The sequence below is a fragment of the Petaurus breviceps genome, unplaced genomic scaffold (genome assembly GCF_028583685.1).
Source record: "Petaurus breviceps papuanus isolate PSGF00001 unplaced genomic scaffold, PetGlider_PUasm1.0 175, whole genome shotgun sequence".
NCBI classification, from domain to species: Eukaryota; Metazoa; Chordata; class Mammalia; order Diprotodontia; family Petauridae; genus Petaurus; species Petaurus breviceps.
Window position 1 is genome coordinate 14987048 of NW_027185764.1, and position 20965 is coordinate 15008012.

A 20965-nucleotide genomic window follows, 5' to 3' on the forward strand; every position below is an offset into this window, starting at 1 on the left:
GGCTGTTGATGTGAACAATTTAACCACCTGTCTTATAATGAACAGATTGTAATGGGTTGATTCATTAAGCTCCTGTGCCTTAATAATCCTTCCTGACCAGGCTCTGGTCTCTAAATCTGAGCTTTTTTGTCCGTGTGACTGCCACCCACATACCGCTTAGCTGGCTGCAGTGTTCTTGATCTTTGTGATTCACACCACAATATCAGCTGCTGTGTCTCTTCTCTTCCCGTACACACCCCTCCCCCCCCTCCACGTTTGCTTTTGAGAGTTTGAAATATTCCCTAGTCAATCACAAGAATTGTGTTGGGAAGATGTTTAAGGAAAAGCATTACCTACCTCAAAGGGCACAAGGAAGAAAGCTGAATAACTCAGAAATGTCCTTCTAGTTTCTGTATTATTTGTCATAATTACAGCCATTTGGTTGACTCTTTTCCTGCATTACAACCTTGAAGAGATGAGACTAAGGCTGCTCACCATGTTGACCTTCACATTTGTAGGTGACAAAGGTGATTTTTGTTTTTACATATCCAAAAAAGGAAGCTTTAAAATAGTCTGTAGGGAACAGATTTTGGCTGCTGACCCAACTCCATTTCATTCTTTAGGTCAGGTAAGGGGCTCCTTTTTTGGGTTCCTTACTCCATAGTGTTTTCCACTGTGTCTCAGTGATGGGGACCTTGGTATATTTTTCAGTCTCTGAACCACTTCAGTAAGAAGATCATGGTTTTGTGTGATGATTAACTTTGATAGACTTAGCTCTTCTCAACAATACAGTGATCCAAGACAACTCCAAAAAACTCATGATGGAAAATGATGACCAAATCCAGAGCAAGAACTATGGAGTCTGAATGCAGATCGAAGCAGACTATTTTCACTTTTTGTTTCTTTCTCATGATTTTTCCCTTTTGTTCTGATTCTTCTTTTACAATATGATTAATGTGGAAACATGATTGTCCATGTATAACCTACGTTAAATGGCTTGCTGTCTTGGGGAAGGTGGGAGAGGAGGAAGAAAAATTTGGAACTCAGAACTTTAAAAAAATGAATGCTGAGAACTATCTTTACATGTAATTGGAAAAAATAAAGTAATAGTAAGAAAAAAGATCATGGTTAAGTCTTGCTGATCTTTAAGCAGAAAGAGTTCGTTAGACATACCATGTCACTAGGTGGAGGGAGAATGAGATCAGAAAGTGGAGACTAGCCTGGAAGCTTCTTGGAGGCAAGGGCTGTACCTTCTGCACCCTCTGTCCCCTTACCCCTCTCCTTCACTGAGTAGCTTTGTAGGTGTTTTGTCAGTGCCTCCCTCCTCTGGCTCCTTGGACTTGTTGCATTAGTCACTTGAGTGTAGAACAGAAGAGAATTTTCCAGGATGGAAGATGGATAGAACCAGCCCCTCTTTCACTGAGTTCCCATCCTGTGATGTGATTGCTGATACACAAGAGTAAAAAATGAAGAGAGGAATTGTGTGTGATTTACACTGGTAAAGAGTGGGGGATTTTGTGGAATGTTAAAATGAAACGTTCCTTTTTTTTTGTAAAGGAAGCCCTTAGGATCAGAGAAACTGGGTTCTAGAAGCTTTATGCCTGTTCACCTTTCCTTCTCACCTGAATGCTTCCTTATATTCTGTGGTGGTTGGCAGGCTTTCAGAAGCATTCTGATTAAGTAAGATGTTTAGTAAGTTCAAAGCCTAATTTCTCCTTCATAATTAAAAACGTGTGTCTGTCATGCTGCTGTTGATTAATTTACATTTTCTAGCAGTCTAGCTGGAAATATCGCTGTCAACTCTTGACTTGGTAGTATCTTGCTACTGAACAGATTGGTAGTGTAGAATTCAGATTCACATTGAGAGTAAGAAAGGCTAGGATGGGGTGATCCCAGATAAGGTTTCTCTAAGGTTAGAATTTGCCCCTTGAGTCTGTTTAAGAAGGAAGTGCTGCTAGTTGTTTCTTCAGATTCTTTATCATCTTTACTTTCAGGAAGTATTATTCTATGTAAAATTAATTTTTATTCTCTTCCTCACCTTATTCTGTGTGTATACAAAGAATATTAGAAGTAAATAGTTTATTGTATGTGTCTAAAATTATGAGATAGGATTTTTGTTGTGGCATAAAAACTAATTCTGGAGATAAGTAGAAATGGGGACCACTTCCAACTTTTTAAAAGAATGTCAGTCACTTCAGTAAACAGATGAGTGTGTACGTGTGTGTGTGCATGCATGTGTGTGTGTGCGTGCACGCGCGTTCTGCTTTCTGGGGAAAAACTTGATGCAGGAACTGGATACAACATGGGTCCAAAGCTTGGGGTAGTGAGTCTAGCTGTTTAGCACTTGCTCCTTAATGAATGTGTAAATATTTCTGCAGGATTAAACACTTTTTCCCTAGAGATTTCATTGGATTATGCCTTGAAGTGACATTGCCTAGTCCTGTAAAACATCTGAGAATGAAGTGTTACAGTGATTGTATTCTCTTGCTGCTAGCATGAGGAGTCATGGGTTCAAAACCTCTTCACGCAGTGAAAAGCCTCCTAGATATACTGAAGGACTTAGTCCAACACATTCATTCTCTTCTAGTCCACCCTAGAAAAAACTATTTCTTACCCTAAAGGAAATCTTTTTGCAAACACACTTGCCAAAAATATGCTTTGTATTACCTTTCTGTTTGTTTTTTTTTCCCTGGCTGCCTTGCTGTTGATATAATTCTCCCTGATTAAATATTTGTGCAAAATTTACTCTCAGGTGCCAGTGAATTTGCAGACAGTCCCCTTGGTGCTCTAGCATCAAACTTGTGGAAATGTTATTTTTGCTTTGTTGTTTAATCTTTCTTCTCTCCCTTGTTCTCATCCCACCTTTCTATCCAGACCTAACATCTCCAGGCATGTTTACTGAAAAGTATTTAATTTCCTCACACTCAGTTCTAGGCTTACGCTAAAACCACATCCATCTTGTCAGAGCTCATAGTGTTTTAATAACATGCTATTGTTGCAGCTTTTTCCCAGCCAGGACCAGCAACTTTTTTTCTGCTGAGAAGTGAGGCTGAGGCCGGTGGGACTGTGTATAATTGCAATGTTTGCTTGGAGGATTTCAGTCTCATATTCACCAGACTACATGTTGGAGTCTTAGATGGGTAGTTTGGGGTTGGTTTGTTTGTTTTATTTGGTGTTATTTCAGTGAGATTTTCTTTTGTAGCTAATATTTTTGTTTTTTATTGCTCTGTATGGTCAACAGTTCTCATCTGCTTTTACTTACAATGCTTAGAAAACCTAGCTCATGCAGTGTAGAGATGTAGCTGTGAGAATGAATATCCAAGTATAGCAAGAATATTTATTTACTTAGTTGTGTGAGAGAAACATTCTACTTGGATTTTGTTTCCCATTAATCTTTTCAAAAGTCATATGAACTGATTTATTTAAGCCGAATAACTCCTCTCAGTCAGCATTTGTTGAGGCCTTTTATGTACAAAGCACTGTATTTGTGTGGATACTCAGATGGATGAAGCACCTTCCTAGTCTTCATGCAGCTTACAGTCTAGTAAGGATGATAAAACATATACAGAAATAACTGTTACAAAGTATATCTTAATAAGAATTACCAGAACGGTAGAAAACAAAATACCTGAGAAGGTGCTGTACAGTGACTCAAGGAAACAAATAGGAATAATCCATTATGACATTTTTCAAAAGCTTTGTTTCAATTAATTAAACAGATGTATTTATTAAGTGTTTATTATGTGCCTGGTATATGAGAAGGTGAGTCAAGTACTTTCTACCCCAAGACTTCTTCTCACTTCCATTCCCTCTCTGAAGAATTTTCATTCATCAGGATTCCACCTGGAATAGTAAATATCCTATCCCTAATAGTAAAGCATCATCTTCCTTTCCCTTCATAATTTCTGAGACTTCCTATTTGTATCCCTTTCCTCCCCATGACACACTATAGGAGTCCTGTTGATGCCCCTCTGTTGATAGTGTCATTCCCTTAAGGAGTTTCTTTTCATTTTAGAAGTGTTGTCTTTCTTCCATTTGATACTAAAACTTTCTCTTCAAGGGTACATGATGGTATACATTGCCAGTTTTTTCATATGGTTACCTGGATGTATATGGAAGTTTAGTTATTGGTGACGATAATGAACTTGCCTGGCCTTTGACATCTTACATCATGCTGAGCAGTAGACAACTCAGCACTATAATTCTGTTTATCTCCTCTTTTCCTAAGTCAAACATCTGAGAATAACTGTCTACCCTTACTGTCTCCACTTCCTCTTACTCATTCCTTAGTGTTCTGGATTCCAACTTCATCATGCAACTGAAATTGCTCCCTTCAACATTATCATTGATCTCTTAATTACAAAATCTAATAGTCTTATTTCAGTGCTCAGCCTCCTTGACCTCTCTGCTGCATTTGACATCACTAACCACTTTCTTCTACAGGATACTCTCTCTTCCCTGGGTTTTCATGCTCTTTCCTGATTCTTCTGCTTGTCTGACTCCTACTTCTCAATCTTATTTGCTGCATCATTGTCCACATCATACCCCAGACTGTGAATAAACTACCAGACTCCATCCTGGGCATTCTCTCCCTACTCTCTTTGTAATCTCATCAGCTCCCATGGACTTAGTTATCATCTCTGTGCTGACGATTCACTGATCCTACATGATCAACTATCAACTGAACATTTCTGTTTGGTTATCTCATAGATAACTCCACATGTCCAAAACTGAACTTATTATCTTTCCTTCTCAATTTTGCCACTTTTTCATATTAACCCTTTTCCTCTTAATTGCAATATCCTTCTTACAGACTCCCAGGTTGGTAACTTAGGCGTCCAGACATCCAATCAGTTGTCAAATCCTGGCATTTCTATGTCCACAACATCTCTTGCATCTGGCCTCTCTTCTTTATTCACACAGCTACCACTAAATCTGGGCTCTTTTTATCTCTCACATAAATGATTGTAGTGATCTCCTAATTGGTTTCCCCATTCCATCCATCTTCCACACAGCTTCGAAAGTGGTTTTCCTTTGCTGAAGATCTCATCATGTTACTCCTCTTCTCAGTAAACTCCAGTGGCAGCTCCCTTTGGCCTCTAGGATAAAATATGAATTCCTATATTTTCTTTTTTTTTTTTTTTTCTTTTTGGAGGGCAATTGGGATTAAGTAACTTTCACAAGGTCCCACAAGCTAGTTTCGTGTGTGTGTGAAGTGTCTGAGGCTGGATCCGAACTCAGGTCCTTCTGACTCCAGGGCTGACACTCTACTCACTGTGCCACCTAGCGTCCCTCTATATTTTATTTTTAAAGATTTTTCCATGGAAAACATTACTATCCTCACTTGACATATAAGAGAGTTGAGGCTTATACAAGAGTTGTGACTTGGCAATGGTCAAGTGTGAGAGCTGGGACTTGAACCTGGTATTTTTTATCTCTTCTTTATTGAACGACATTGTCACTTGAGTTCTGATACAAGTATAATTAAATGGTCCTACTTTGTTTGATCAGGAACTACGGAGGTCTTGAAGATAAAGGTTGTGGGAAGGTCTAATCAATAAGTATAAGGCTGTACAGTAACAGATACTGATTTGCTCTTTCTTTAACCCTGCTCTCTCCTTTTCTTGAAGGTTCAACTATCCCAAGCCCTAGAAGAATTGGGGAATCAGAAAGAAAGAGCTGAAATGGTAAGTTTGTATACACTTCTGCCAGATACTGTTATGGTAAACCTTTGTTCCCCAACATGTCAATCCAATCCTTCTCAGGGATTTTGTTTTTCAAATGCTTTATTAACTTCTGTTTTACATCATTCATTTCTGCCAGATTTTGAGTTGCAAACTTTTTCCCTGTTTTTCTGCTACCCACCGCCCCAAAATAGCAGCCCCACAGGATATCCCCTCCTCCAATCTGCTCTCTCCCATACCCCATTCGACTTTTCCAGTAGGACATGGTGGATCTCTATGCCCCAGTGCCTGTATATCTTATTTCCCAATTATATGTAAAATAGTATTAACAATAGTATATATATATATATATATATATTTTTTTTTTAAACATTTTATTTTAAAACTTTGAATTCCAGATTCATTCCCTTCCTCCCTTGTCACCCACCCTTACTGGGAAGATAAGCAATTCAGTATAGGTTGTACATGTGTACTAATGCAAAACATTACCATGGCAGATATATTTCCCTCCCTCCTATCCCACCTCCCACTTGTTCTATTCTCTACTTTGATCCTGTCCCTATTCAAAAGTGAGTGCTTCCAACTTCCCTACCCCCCAGCCTGCCCTCCCTTCCATCATCCCCTCTCTCATCTCCTTCCCCCCTATTCTCTTGTACGGTAAGATACCCTATTTAGTGTGTATGTCATTCCCTTGCCGATCCAAATTCAATGAGAATAAGGTTGACCCATTCCCTTTTTCCTTCCTGTTCTTCCCCTCCATTGTAACCATTTTCCCTTGCCTCTTCTATATGAGATAGTTTACCCAATTTTGTCTCTCCCCATCTCCTCTCATTATATTCTTTTCTCACCTCTTAATTTCACTTTTTAAGTATTATCCCTTCCTATTAAATTGATCCTGTGCCCTCTATCTACGTATACCTGTAAACATGTATATACATGTTTACATATGTATTCATACACCTGTATACCCTCCGATATAGACATATATATATTTTTTTCTATTCCCTTCAACTATTTTCATACTGAGAAAAGTTTCATCAGTTACAATTACTGTTTTCCATGTACAAATGTTAATAGTTCAACTTTGATAAGTTCCTTATGATTTCTTTTTCCTGTTTAGCTTCTCATGCTTCTCTTGCTTCTTGTATCTGAATGTAAAATTTTCTATTCAACTCTGGTTTTTTTCATCAAGAATGCTTGAAAGTCCTCTATTCCACTGAATAACCATATTATCCCCTGAAACATGATAGTTTTGCTGGGTAGATGATTCTTGGTTTTAATCCCAGCTCCTTTGACTTCCGGAATATCATATTCTAAGCCCTTCGATCCCTCAGTGTAGAAGCTGCCAGATCCCGAGTTATCCTGATTGTGTTTCGATGATATTCAAATTGTTTCTTCCTGGCTGCTTGTGATATTCTCTCCTTGACCTGGGAATTTCAGAACCTGGCTATAATATTCCTAGGAGTTTTCTTTTGGGGATCTTTTTCAGGGGGTAATCGGTGGATTCTTTCAACCTCTATTTTGCCCTCTCGTTCTAAAACATCAGGGCAGTTTTCATTGAGAACTTCCTGGAGGATTATTTCTAGGTTCTTACTTTGGTCATGGCTTTCAGGTAGTCCAATAATTTTTAAATTATCTCTCCTGGATCTGTTTTCCAGGTCAGTGGTTTTTCCCATGAGATATTTCACATTGCCTTCTATTCTTTCATTTGTTTGGATCTGTTTAACAGCATCTTGATTTCTCATAAAGTCAGTAGCTTTCATTTGCTTCAGTCTAATTCTGAAGAAATGATTCTCTTCAGTGAGCTTTTGAGATTCTTTTTCCATCTGGCAAATTTGGCTTTTTAAGACATTGTTCCCCTCATTGCCTTTTTGAGCCTTTTTTGCCATTTGAGTTAGTCTATTTTTTAAGGTATGATTTTCCTCAGGCAGGCTGTTGACTCTCATTTCATAATTTTCTTGCATTGTTCTCATTTCTCTTCCCAATTTTTCTTCCACTTCTCTTATTTGCTTCTTAAGGTCCGCTATGGCCTGTAACCAGCTCGTATTTTCCTTTGTAGCTTTTGGAGCAGGAGTTCTGACTTCACTGTCTTCCTCCTGTTTCATGCTTTGATCTTTTTTGTCACCAAAATAGGAGTGTAAAGTTGAGTTGCTCTTTATTTTGCTTCTTTTGCCTGTTCATGTTGCCACTCAATCACTTGACCCCTGGGCATTTTGCCACAGTAGGACTCTGCCACCAGACAGGGGAGCTTCATACCAAATGCTGGGGTTTTTTTCTCAGCTGCTGAAGGTATTAGTTGGGTGCCCTCTGAAGCCTCCACATGCTCTGGCAAGCTGGTCACACACCTCAGGACCTCCACCCTCGACCGCAATCCAGATCCAAGCAGGTTAAAGTAAAGCAAGAGCGATTACCTCTCAGACTGGTCACTTGGTCCCCCTACACTCTGCAGGGCAGGAGCTGAAGCTGCCCCATGGGGGTGGCTGCACAGCCACAGTGCCTCAGGAGCTTCTTGTCCCGGGGGCAAAGGCTGACAGCACTCCCAGCTACTGGATCCCAAAGTCCACACTACACTGACCTCTCACTTTGTCCTTAGCATCTATAGGTTGATAATTTTGGAAACCACCACAGCTGCTGGTGATCTGGAGTCCCTCCAGCTGGTCGTTGGTCCCTGGGGCTAAAACCTCAAGCCCATGGGGCTGGGGTGAGCTCTCAGAGTGCTGAGCTTGCTGATTCCTGCCGGCCTGCCAGGGTGTCCTCAGCAGGAGGTTAGCTTCTCTGTGTCATTTTGTGGATTCTGTAGCTCCAAAGTTTTCTCAGTCCCCTTTTACATGAATTGGGGGAGGTGGAAGCCGGAGCCGCAAGGAGATCGTGTTTCTACTCCACCATCTTGACTCAGCCCCCAGAAATCTCCCTGTTCAGGGATTTTTGCTACTTGAGGGAGAATTGCCACTTTATCCAAATAGGTCAAAAGATTTGTTTACTTACCCCCTTCTCTTCTTATTCAGCAAAAGATTTGTGCTTTGATGAGATTATTTTTGCTGTCCTTTCATGCTGAGCCTTTGTTCCTTCTATTTGTTTGTTTTGAAAAGGTTAAAATAAGAGCAGCAGATTTCCTTCATAATATGACTTCTTGCTCCACTTGCCCTTTTTTTTGTAAATAGTTTATTTTTTCCAATTATAAATTGATTTATTTGTAGTTTTCACCATTAACTTCTGCATGTTTTAAATTTCTTTCCCCACCCTTCCTTCTCTCCCCAAGATGGTGTGCAATCTGATACAGGCTCTACATATACATTACTATTAAGCCTATTATCACATTAGTCATGTTGTATAGAAGAATTAGAAGGAATGGGAGGAACCCTGAGAAAGTAAAAAAACAAAACAAAACAGAACAGTATGCTTTGTTCTGCACTTCGGCTCCATAGTTCTCTCTCTGGATGTGGATAGTGTTTTCCATTGCGAGTGCTTTTAAATCATTTTAGGTTCTTGCATTGCTGACAAGGGCTAAGTCTGTCGAAGTCAGTCATTGTACATGGTGGCTGTTACTGTGTACAGTGTTCTCCTGATTCTGCTCACCTCACTCAGCATCAGTTCATATAAGTCTTTCCAGGATTTTCTGAAGTCTGCCTGTTTATCATTTCTTATAGCACAGGAGTGTTCCATTACGTTCATATACCACAGCTTGTTCAGCCATTCCCCAGTTGATGGGCATCCCCTCAATTTCCAGTTCTTGGCCACCACAAAAAGAGCTACAAATATTTTTGCTCATATGGGTCTTTTTCCAGTTTTTATTATCTCTTTGGGATACAGCCCTAGAAGTGGTGTTGCTGGGTCAAAGGGAATGCACGTTTTTATAGCCCTTTGTTTGGAATGTTTGTCCAGAATGGTTGTATCAGCTCCTAGCTCCACCAACAATGAATTCGTGTTCCGACTTTCCCACATCTTCCCCAACATTTATCATTTTCCTGTTTTGTCTTGTTAGCCTATCTGACCAAGGAGATGTGGTACTTTAGAGTTGTTTTGTTTTGCATCTCTAATCAGTAGTGATTTAGAGCATTTTTTTCATATGACTAGATAGCTTTAATTTCTTCATCTGAAAACTTACAGTTCGTTTCCTTTGAGGAATGAGGAATGACTTATATTGTTATGAATTTGACTCAGTTCTCTATGTATGTTAGAAATGAGACCTTTATCAGAAACACTTGTAAAAATTGTTTCCTAGCTTTCTGCTTTCCTTCTAATCTTGTTTATATTGGTTTTGTCTGTGTAAAACCATTTTAATTTAATGTAATCAAAATTATCCAAGTTGTATTTCATAATGTTCTCTATCTCTCTTTTGGTCATCAATTTTCCTTTCTCCAAAGTTCTTACAGGTAAACTCTTCCCTGCTCTCCTAATTTGCTTGCGGTATCATCTTTTAAGTCTAAATCATGTACCCATTTTGACCTTATATTGGTATCTGGTGTGAGATGCTGGTTTGTGCCTAATTTCTGCCACACTCTTTTCCAGTTTTCCTAGTGGTGTTTGTCAAATAATTTTGAATTCTTATCCCAGAAGCTGTAATCTTTGGCTTTATAAAACAGTAGATTACTGTAGTCATTTACTACTGTATCTTGTGTACCTGATCTATTCCACTGATCCGCCTCCCTATTTCTTAGCCCATACTAAATAGTTCACTTGCTCTCTTTATGTAAGCTTAGGATATCGTAAGAGACTTCAAGTAAGCTTAAAGGTAGAGCTTTACTAGTTTACTTTGATTTGTCTTTTTAAATATCTGAGCTGTGTTGATTGTTTGGTACTGGTGCTCACATTTTAAATGCTCATACAGAGCATCACATTTTCTTGGGGAAAATACCCGGAACCTGCTTCATTTATTCCATTGTAATTCATCATTTCTCCATGAAATTCTGATTTTAACCACTTAGGTTTTCCTCTACAATAAGTGAAATGACTGCACCACCAAATTCCAGAATGGGTGGAGTTGAATACATGAATCTGTTTGTCAGTGGACTTTGCATAGTCTTTACCATCCCTTCCTCCACCATCCACCTCATACTTATAAACTGATGAGGAGAAGAAAGTGAGGCTGGTGGTCGACCTTGCATAGCCTTCCTTTACTTAAATCCAGGTCACTTGCAAGTCATGACATGATCTATCTGATGTCATGGTCCTCTTTTAGAACAAAAGACAAACAACATAAACTGCTGATACCCAGGAAGTAGAAAGTTTCTGATATGATGTTCATGTATCTACCCGAATGTATCTGTTCCCATACTCTAAAACCAAATTTAGACAATTTTTGGATTAACTCTGATCCCAAATTGGCTATACCTTTGCTTCCCTTATTTGCTAGAGTTAATTGAGGTGTGGGTATTTGATAAAATTTAGGAGTAAGGACAATTTTAGATGGAGAGCCAACTCACGTCTCAGCCAGGTTTCTGTCCTGGATTGTGACCGTGTCAGTAATTCATTCTTTAGCAGGTTTTGAGGCCTCATAAGTATAGAGCTTATTTTATATTGACTTTAAAGAAGCTGGGAGGGATGTGTTTTTTGAAGACTGGTACATCCTTTTGAAAAAAAAAAACAGAACAAACCCTGGGGAGATCCCAATGTTGTGTATGTCAACATGCATCTCTTCCTGAATGTTGACCTGAATTGAAACATGCCCAAGGGCCTTGTTTCCTGTAATGTGCACAAGGCCAAGAAGAATTAGAAATGAATTTGTTCTAACCACATGAGAAAGATGTGGAGTGTGGTTAGAAACATTTCAGAAATTGCCCCTAAAGATGTCCTTGAGTCTGGAATCCCCAGCCTCCTAAAGAGGCCTTACATGGCAATCCAATTAGCTCACTGCTTTACTTTAAGTTTTAGAGAAAAAGAAATCAACAACTCTTTTGGTGCTATTTCTTTGGGCAGGGGGTCAGGAGCTAGAGGGCAAAGGCTGCTGACATTATGCCTTGTCTTTTCTGGATGCCATAGATTTGGAGTCAGTACCACCAATGCATCCTTGGGTGGCTAAATTGTTGTGATTTGAAGAGGCCCTTGACTCTGTCTCCATGGATTGCAGATTAAGCTCTAATCAGTTACATGTGTTGGGCTGCATGTTGGATTTATTAGAACGTTTTTTGAGTCTGGTGGAATCAGCTTGCATTGCTCTATGACTCAGATGTAGAATTGTTATCCCATTCAGGCCCTGTTGGCCCCTCATGACTTGACCTAATAGTATGATCAAGTACCTTCTGACATATCCCTGAGTATGCTGTCCTGGCATATCAAGTATGTGGAGGGGAGTAGAGAAGGAGGGTTCCTATAGCCAAATCCCTCATTATAGTTGGAGAAATCGTTGAATATGAAGTGATAAAATATCTTACCAGGGTTAAATGGTGAGCTGACAGAATCAGCTTAGGACTTAGGTTTGATTCTTTTTTTTTCTTTTTGGAGGAGGGAGAGCAGGGCAATTGGGGTTAAGTGACTTGCCCAAGGTCACACGGCTAGTAAGTGTTAAGTGTCTGAGGCCGGATTGGAACCCAGGTCTTCCCGACTCCAGGGCTGGTGCTCTATTCACTGTGCCACCTAGCCGCCCCCTTAGGTTTGATTCTTGCTACACTTTTTCTTCCTTTTCTCTTTCCTATCCTCAGCTTTAGTGGTATAGATTTGGTGAAATGATGCAGTACAATAGGATACAAAACAGTACATCCCAATAGCATTTAAGTGCCTACTTTGTGCAGAGTGCTCTCCTAGAAGCCAGAAGAAATAACAAGCTGAGTTTAGTCTCATGAAGGTTACAGGGTAGTAGAGGTCAGATAAGATGCCAACACAAATATGCCGATATTCTGTGAAAAGTGCATTCGGTGTTCCTCTCCCAGGCCACCTCTTTGGAGCCCTTAATGTGTGATTGCAGGATATGGCCTCAATCCGTTTCCTCTTTCGTTCTGTGGCTGCTCTCCCTGTCCCTGTTTTCTATCTTCAGGCCTCAGATTTCAGGTGTCAAAACCTTGTTCCACCTGTTGTTGTCCAGATTGGGATTTCTGCTTGATTTTTCACCCTTCCATTCCTTATTACTTTGATGCTAAGCTGGGGTGACTGAGGAGACTTAGAAAGGCCACTTCTTGTCCCGAGTTCTGACTGATGTAGATAGATACTGCTTTTCTGCAGCTCCATCCTATGAATGAATATTCTCTAATGTAATAAGTGAAATGGAATAAACACCTGTCAGGCACTATCTCACAGCCCACTAGGTCTCCAGTCAGTTTCGGGAGGGATCACAGTAACTTTGTGTGACAACTCTGCTTCATCTTCTCGTTCTGTTAATACTATGTGTTCCTAGGAGTAGGATTAAGAAGATAGGTGTTGGAGTCCCATTTCCCAAATGTGGACTCTAAGTGTTATCCCTTTATTAAGTCATCCCTCTTAGATTATTTCTTTATTCAGTGTCCTCTCTGTAAATATATATTAAGTGCCTACTGTGGGCAGACCCTGTGCTAAGTGCTGGGAATACAAAGGAAAGAATAAGATAGTCTCTGCCCCCCCCCCCCCCCAGGAGTTCACAATCTAATGGGGAGAGCAGTCCTTAAAAGGGGGGTGGGAAAGTAACCAGTGTGGGGGCCTGATGACGTCCAGCGTGGATTGGGAGGGGAGGGGGAAGGATTTCAAAGTTGATTCCATCTTGTAGAATGAGGAGTTTCTGGAGATCATGAAGTCCGGGAAAACAGCTGGTTAGGAAATGATGACAATCCATAATATTCTATAATGATCCATATGTTACTTTTTTGTGTTTCTATGTTTCTCCAGCATCCCCAGCTAAATTTTCTTCTCGAGGGTGGGGAGCTGTGCCCTTCATTCCTGCTACATCTCCCCTTGGTACTCTGTGGAGCACATTGCAGATGGGTTGTTCAGTGAATGTAGAATGAGGGTTTTAAAGCTGGAAGAACCAGAGTTTATCTAGTCTAACCATTTACTCAGCAGAGGAAGAAGTGAAGGTATAGACAGGTTCTCAAAGTTATACTTTAGTGGTAGAGCTGGGTACTACCTCTCTGCCTCCTGGCTTCTTGTAGCACTTGGCTTAAATCCTGCCTTCTTCAGAAAGTCTTTCCTAGTACCCTTCCCCCTCCTCAATTGCTTGTGCCTTCTGTCTGAGATTACCTTTCACCTTATATATCTCTTTGTCTATCTTTCTGTTTATCCATCTATCTATATTTCTGTTTATCTCTCTCTTTCTGTATATGGATATATGTAGTTATTTGGGGTTTTTTGCAAGTCGTCTCTTTAAGAGCAGAGATCATGTTTTCATCTTTCTTTAAAGGCTTATTAGTACAATGTCTGACAGTAAAATGCTTAATAGGTTTCCCACCCATTACTTTCCTGGACTTCATGAGCTCTAGAAACTCATCATTCTGCAAGATGAAATCCACTCTGAATCAGCTTCTTTTTATGTTTTGTCTTCCCCTGTTAGACGGTGAAGTCCCTTAGTGCTGGGACTGTCTTAGGCCTTTCTTTGTATCCTGTTTACTTAGCACAGTGCCTGGCACGTGGCAAATGCTGATTAAATGTTTATTGACTCTAACTCTAATTACTTGCTTACTGACTAACACCTGGGTCTCCTGATTTTTAGTCCATTTAGTAAGCTTAATATGTACAAAGGCAGGTAAGGAGTTTGGAGAAAATTGCAGCATATCATATTTCCCATTGTTGTTGAATTACTGATAAGAAATGACACAATAACAGAGCACCTTAACTGACTCGTTCCTTGATGTTCTTGGTAACTAAAAGGCTTTGCTTTGGTAGAGCAGGGCTCTACATGGGATTAGCCAGTTCCTCGGACAACTGATCATTTGCTGCCTGTTATGGGACCATTCATTTTAAAGTTTTCCATCTTATGACCCTCAAGAAGACTCTTGATCCCTGCAATGAATGAATGATGAATGAATGAAAAAAATTGTTATTAAACACTTATTTTGTGCTAAGTGCCGAGCTTTTCTATTTCCATAAATGGAAAAGTAAGTTAGGCAATTAAGATGTTTCTGTTTTCTTCCTACCCAAAGTACTGCCTCCTCTCCACTCCCCATGAGGGGTTGACCCAGATTATCTGTGCCAGACATCCCCATACCAAGGGAAATAGCAGTTATGATAAAGTATAGGGAGATGGGAGATGCTGACTGAGGAGTGTTGGCTAGCTGGGAGGACATGACCAGGATCCTGATGATAAAATGACCCCTCCATTCCACTTTCCTACAAGCCCTTGCTACCTCAGCCCAGTTCTCCAAGGTAGGCCAGATGCTGGGGCTCAAAATTCTGGGAAGAATGGCCCCCTGTCACTTAAATATCCCAGACCCACTAGGTTGTTGTGACTGACTCTCCAGCTGTCTGTGTGCTGGGGCAGATTGTTTAGTTTTCCTGATGCCCCAGTTCTTGTGCTCTTTCCCTTCTAAGAAGATCATGTATACTTTTTTAACATGCTGTATGCTCCAGTAGAATGTTTGTAAACTAAGGATAATGACAATTTTGGTTTTTTTGTTTCTGTCTGTGTGTCACTAGCACCCAGAACAGCACTGTGCGCATAGTAGATGTTTACTCAATGTTTGTTGTGTTACACAGCATCTACTTCTCTTATTGCTAGTGTCAACCTTTCCAGCCCATGATTCAATTATTATTTTTCTGGCAAAAAAAAAAAAAAGGCAGTTTCCTGCTGGGGGGCAGGGGAAGTAGAAATTTAAACAGCTTTAGCTAATTGCAGTCGACAAGACAAAGGCAGTTTGACTTTTCAGTATTAATTAGCAAACCCATACTAATTAGCTTGTATAAACGCAATTCATGCTTCTTTTCTTAAATGCAATTAATATCACAACTGAAGATGTCACTAGGCTTTGTGGCTGTATCATTAACATACTTCACCCTAATTAGATATGGCCAGTAGTGGCTGGAGAAATGAGTTTTGTGATTACGACCATAAAAAATCTTCTAATATTTTACATCCTTCAGGGAGTGTGAACCTGGAATTTATTTTCTAATTTAAGAGAAATTACATCCATCATGATACTATGTAATTAGAATAGTATAATTCTTATGCTTCCTTCCCCTTCTTCAATCTATTTATTTTTTTTGTTTAATTGATTTCCTTTATTGGTCTGACCAGGCTCAGGAATCAAAGAGCTATAATTGGGAAGTTGAACTATGCTTGAAGTCGTGACCCATTGTAAAATGTTTATCTTACACTAAAATATACATTTTGGAACTTTAAGGTTTATAAAATATATTACTTTTAGATAAATAGTGCAACTGTTACAACTACTCTCATCTTCTTATAGCTAAGGAAACTAACTCAGTGAGATTAAGAGATTGGCTTACTTTTACATAGTAAATGTCAGATGTAGGGTTAAAACCAAGGTCTAAGCACTCTTTCTGATAGATCATGCTGCGAATTAGCATTGGTATTGATCATTATTAATTATTAATATATGTGCACATATATTTTAAACATATACATATGGCTCATATGAAATTGATCTTAGCACTATGTAACCGCACGAATTTCCTTAGCTACAACAACAGTAGCAGGAATAATCAGCAGCATTTACATAGTGCTTAAAAGTTAAATAAGCCTAATGCCTAATGTGAAAGTATTTGCAGATACTATACTTAATTGTATGCTCCCATGGGGGTGGGGGTGTAGGGGGGAGGGAGAGAAAATTTGAAACTCAAGGAATTGTGGTAATGAATCTTGTAAACTAAAAGTAAACAAATTAAGAAAGACCAAAAAAAAAAAAAAGTTAAGTCCTCTCCTAATCACAACCCTCTAAGATGGGTACAAAAAAAAACTTTAAAAAATCTTCCGGTCTTATAATTAATATTTACTTTAATATTTGCAAATTACATGTATTACTTCATTTAATCCTCACAATAAGCCTGTTGTCCATGCTACTCTTATCTCTTTTTTTTCCTTTTTGGAAGGGGGAAGCCAGGGCAATTAGGGTTAAGTGACTTGCCCAAGGTCACACAGCTAATAAGCGTTAAGTGTCTGAGGCTGCATTTGAATTCAGGTCCTCCTGACTCCAGGGCCAGTGCTCTATTCATTGTGCCACCTAGCTGCCCCTTATTTCCATTTTTCAAATGAGAAAGTGAGGTTCATAGAATAAGTGGTTTGTATAGGGTCACACAGATAGTATCAGAGGCTGGATCAACATCCAGTTCTTGACCAAATGAAGTCCAGCACCATATCCACTATAGCATGCTGCCATCTGAACAAGTCATAGAAGCTTATTCAAATCCAAGAGTTTGAAGAGTCAGATTTTTGCATAACACTCAGAGGAAATGAGTAAGTGAAGGCCAAGCAGAGCAAATAAAAAGGTAAAACCCAAATCAGTGGAAACCTTGATTCCTACACAGTGAAATGAACTGGAGACTACAGGGTTCAGTGGCAGGCAAGTGCAGCAGCTCAGGATTTCTTTGAATGCTTGCTAGGTCCTTGAAACCGACCAAGACTTGGTACCCTTGGATCTCGACAGTATATACTGAAGTATTTATACCTAGATATTATAAGATCTCCTTTGAGGCAGCTAATTGGCAGAATGGATAGAACTCTGGACCTGGATTCAGGAAGATTCGTCTTCCTGAGTTCAAATCTGGCCTCAAACACTTACTAATTATGTGACCATGGTCAAGCCACTTGACCTTTTGGCCTCAGTTTCTTCATCTGTTAAAAACTAGAGAAGGAAATAGCAAACCAGTGTCTTCGCCAAGAAAACCCCAAATGGGGTCACAAAGAGTTGGGTCACAACTGAAACAACTGAATAACAACAACAATGAAAGATCTTATAAAACATTTACTGAGTTTTTCAAAGAAATTTCTCTTAGAATCTCTTTTCCCGCTTTTTTTTTTTAATAGCAAAGTGAGATATTGCTACTAGCATTCTTTGACAGAAAGGCAAACTGAAACTTGAGCATTTAATGCTTTTTCTCAGTTCACCCAAGAAAGCATCGAGGATGCCAGGAGTAGATCCCTGGTGCCTAAGCTTCACATATAATCTTCTTTTTATCAGACTACATGACTTTCCCCTAGTCAAATACTTCCAAAAGCTAGAGATATAGATGTGGGATTGGGAGCATTATTCTCTGTTTAACTTTTCTTTCCAGGAAAACTGTCCCAATCTAATCTCAGATGGGGACAGAAAAAAGGCATTTCGAGTTTTCTTAAGTTGGTATGTGCATCTGGCCATGGGAGGACTTTCCTTATTGTGGTGCAGAATCCCAGGTCAAATCACGCTAATTTCTGCCCCCGAACAGTTTGAATTCAAGTGAAATAATGTTAATGGAATATTAAGGGTAGCCTTTCTGGGTGAAACCAAAGGGCATATTTATAGTGGAGGGAAAAGTGGATTTTTGAGCACTGTCAAGCGTTCAGCCTCAGTACCTGAGGTCTGGATGTGTACAGTTTTGTGTATGGTTTTATCAGGGATTTTTTGTTGCCAACAATCAAATATCCCCCGCCCAGTACCTTCCTATATCTGGTTCCTTATTATCTGATGATTCTTGGCATCATGAGATCCAGCACAATTACCCTGATTTGGTAGGGTGCTTGCAGATGGAGAAGAAGCTTTGTTCTAGGGCTATATGTAGTGAGAATTAAGTTTGTTTTTTAAACAACTCTATGGATTTTAGTTCAAGAACAGTTTCTTGGTTGTTTTCCCTTCTTTTCCTATAAATCATAATGAAAGATGTGGCTTAAATGATGGGTTAATAGCATTAACTCATCTTTCTGGTATTTTAAATTTTTCTGAGTATTTAAGTCCAGATACTGTAAATGTTGTTATTCCCATTTTACAGATGAGGACATTGAGGCCAAGAGCTTCAGTCATTTGCCCAAGGGCACACAACTAGAAAATACAGGAGTTGGGATATGACCCTCCAAGTCCTATGTTCTTTTCACTACATCATGTTTCAGAGCCTAAAAAATACCAAGGAAGGATCAACACTGGCTTAATATGTACTTCCTCTGCATATAGACGAGAACAAAATCCTAGTGTTGATTAGGTTACCAGATGATTCCACAGAAAGAAAAATAAAATTCCAGTATTTAGAGCTTAAGAGGCTGAATAGTTTTGTGTATCTAAAGAAAAACAAAAAATTCTTTTCTGTGCTACTTGAATTTAGCCTCCAAGGACTATTTGTTTCAAACCACAGATTCCCCCAGAAGGGACTGGGCAATGCGACAGACCTACAGATGGATTTTTTAAAGCACAGGCTCAGTCTGTAGAGTTGACAACTGCTGTCCATTGTTTTCTGACGTGTCCATGGACTGATGGAAGTACAAACCACAAAGTTCCTGTCAACCCACAGAAGTAGAATCATAGTAGTGGCTCATTAAAATAGGAAGTAACAAATGATAAGTGTCACCACTAAACACACCCCTGGAGTGCCTGCATTGGCTTCATTGCTGGAGACTCTTCATGCCTACAGGTGACAGAGAGACATTGTTCTGTTGCCTTGCTGTCTCTTTACCTGGCCTTTTCCTAAATACAGGGGAGAAAGATGGCATTTATTTCATCCTGTTCCTTCTACCTGTTTCCTGACCTGGCCTATTGTTGCCTACCTGGATGGAGAAAAATGCCATTCATTCCGTCGTGCTCCCTTTACAGGTTCCCTGGCCTGCCCTGCTTTCAGGGAAAGTAGAGTCACCTCATATGCAAGGGGACTCCAATCTGAGGCCAAACCCATGGAGATATTGGTAGCTGACCTGAACCTCCCGCCCAATTCTACCCTCCCTATACTATTGATTCTGAATCACTGACTATCCAAATCCATTCTCTGACCCCCTCTGTCAGCTTCCGTATTCCTATCTCTCTCAAACTTAACCTGCCTACCAATATTCCATCCTAAAGCTGCCTCCTCCTTCTGCTCTTTGTAATCCTTGCTCCATGAATAAGAAGTGTGCTTCCAGTTTCTATCTTTTTCTTTCCCACATTTATCTTTGGTTCTCACTAAGCTCTGTCTCCCTTCTGATGAAATGACTTAAGTCCTATCACTGATCTTACCCTCTCAAGCCTCACCCTTAGATTATTCCTACCATCTACTGCCTTTGTTCATACTCAGATACTGCTAACGACAGCAGGAGAAAATCACATGACCATGCTGACTGGATCTACTCCAGATTTAAGACACATAATCACAATTGGGCCCTCACTACAGCAAGGAAATCATTCCAACTCAGTAAATGTTTATCAAGTGCCTACTATATTTAAGCACTGGAGCTGATGAAATCAAAGTGGGATAAAATAGAGAGATAAAAGAAGTGAATTCTGGAGAGAACACTGGGATATACTCATAATTAGTGGGTGTGACTTGATTGAAGATCCAGCAAAGAACACTGAAGAGTGGTCATATAAGCAGAAGAACCAAGAAAGATATGTCCAAAGCTGAACTTATTATCTTTCTCTTTAGGGCCTTTACCCTTCCTAAATTCCTTACTATTGTTGAGGGTACCATCATCCTAATAATCACCCAGGTATGTACCCTTGTATCATCCTCCAGCATTCATTCTCTCCCATTTTCTCTCCATTTCCAATCTGTTGCTGCACCTTATCAATTTTACTTTCTCCTTTCATTGCCTCACACTTAGACAATTGCATTACCCTTCTGAGTGGCCTTAAGTCTTTCCCCGCTATGTTATAAATTCAGAGAAGCATGGAAAGATCTACATGAACTGATGCAGAATGAAGTAAGCCTAGCCAAACAAACTATACAGCATAACTATGACAATGTAAATGGAAAGAATTTTTTCTCATTCACTCATTTTTCAGTCGAGTCTGACTCCTCTTGACCCAATTTGGGGTTTTCTTGACAAGGTTACTGGAGTGAGTGGTTTCCTATTTCCTTCTCTAGCTCATTTTTTTCCCACACTGTCAGAGCATAATATTTATTCAGTGATTATTTCCCCTCTTGAAAAACAGACCAGTGTAGTCTGAGTTCTACCCAGAATTCTTACTGTTCAAAAGGAAAAAGCAGCATTGTGAGATAAAGTATATGCATACCCAACAATTGATAGGAAATTAATAAGTAACAAAGCCATTTCTTTTCTCTTTTCTCAATTTCAAATAACAAGCAACATTGTGGAAGGGAAGCAATGCTGGTATGGCTTAGGTGTATTTTGTTTTCCTTTTAACGCTGTTGACAAAGCAGGAGACCTTCATATAGACGCCATACTTGCCTTTGACAATACAGTTTTCTTTGCAGCTGATGCCAAAATAACTATACACTTAAAAAAATAAACATAACAAAATTATAAAGATCAAGCAAGGCTTGAGTGAAGA

At 39.6% G+C, this 20965-nt stretch overlaps 1 protein-coding gene across 3 annotated transcripts in view; it reads left to right on the plus strand.

Moving 5' to 3' along the window:
• Window positions 1-20965, plus strand: part of MAD1L1 (mitotic arrest deficient 1 like 1) — an 865451-nt gene that overhangs the window by 446382 nt on the left and 398104 nt on the right. For all 3 annotated transcript variants that reach the window (XM_069084812.1, XM_069084813.1, XM_069084814.1), the window contains one exon: window positions 5610-5666. In XM_069084812.1, coding sequence (XP_068940913.1) covers window positions 5610-5666 — 57 coding nt within the window. The remainder of the gene's footprint in view (window positions 1-5609; window positions 5667-20965) is intronic.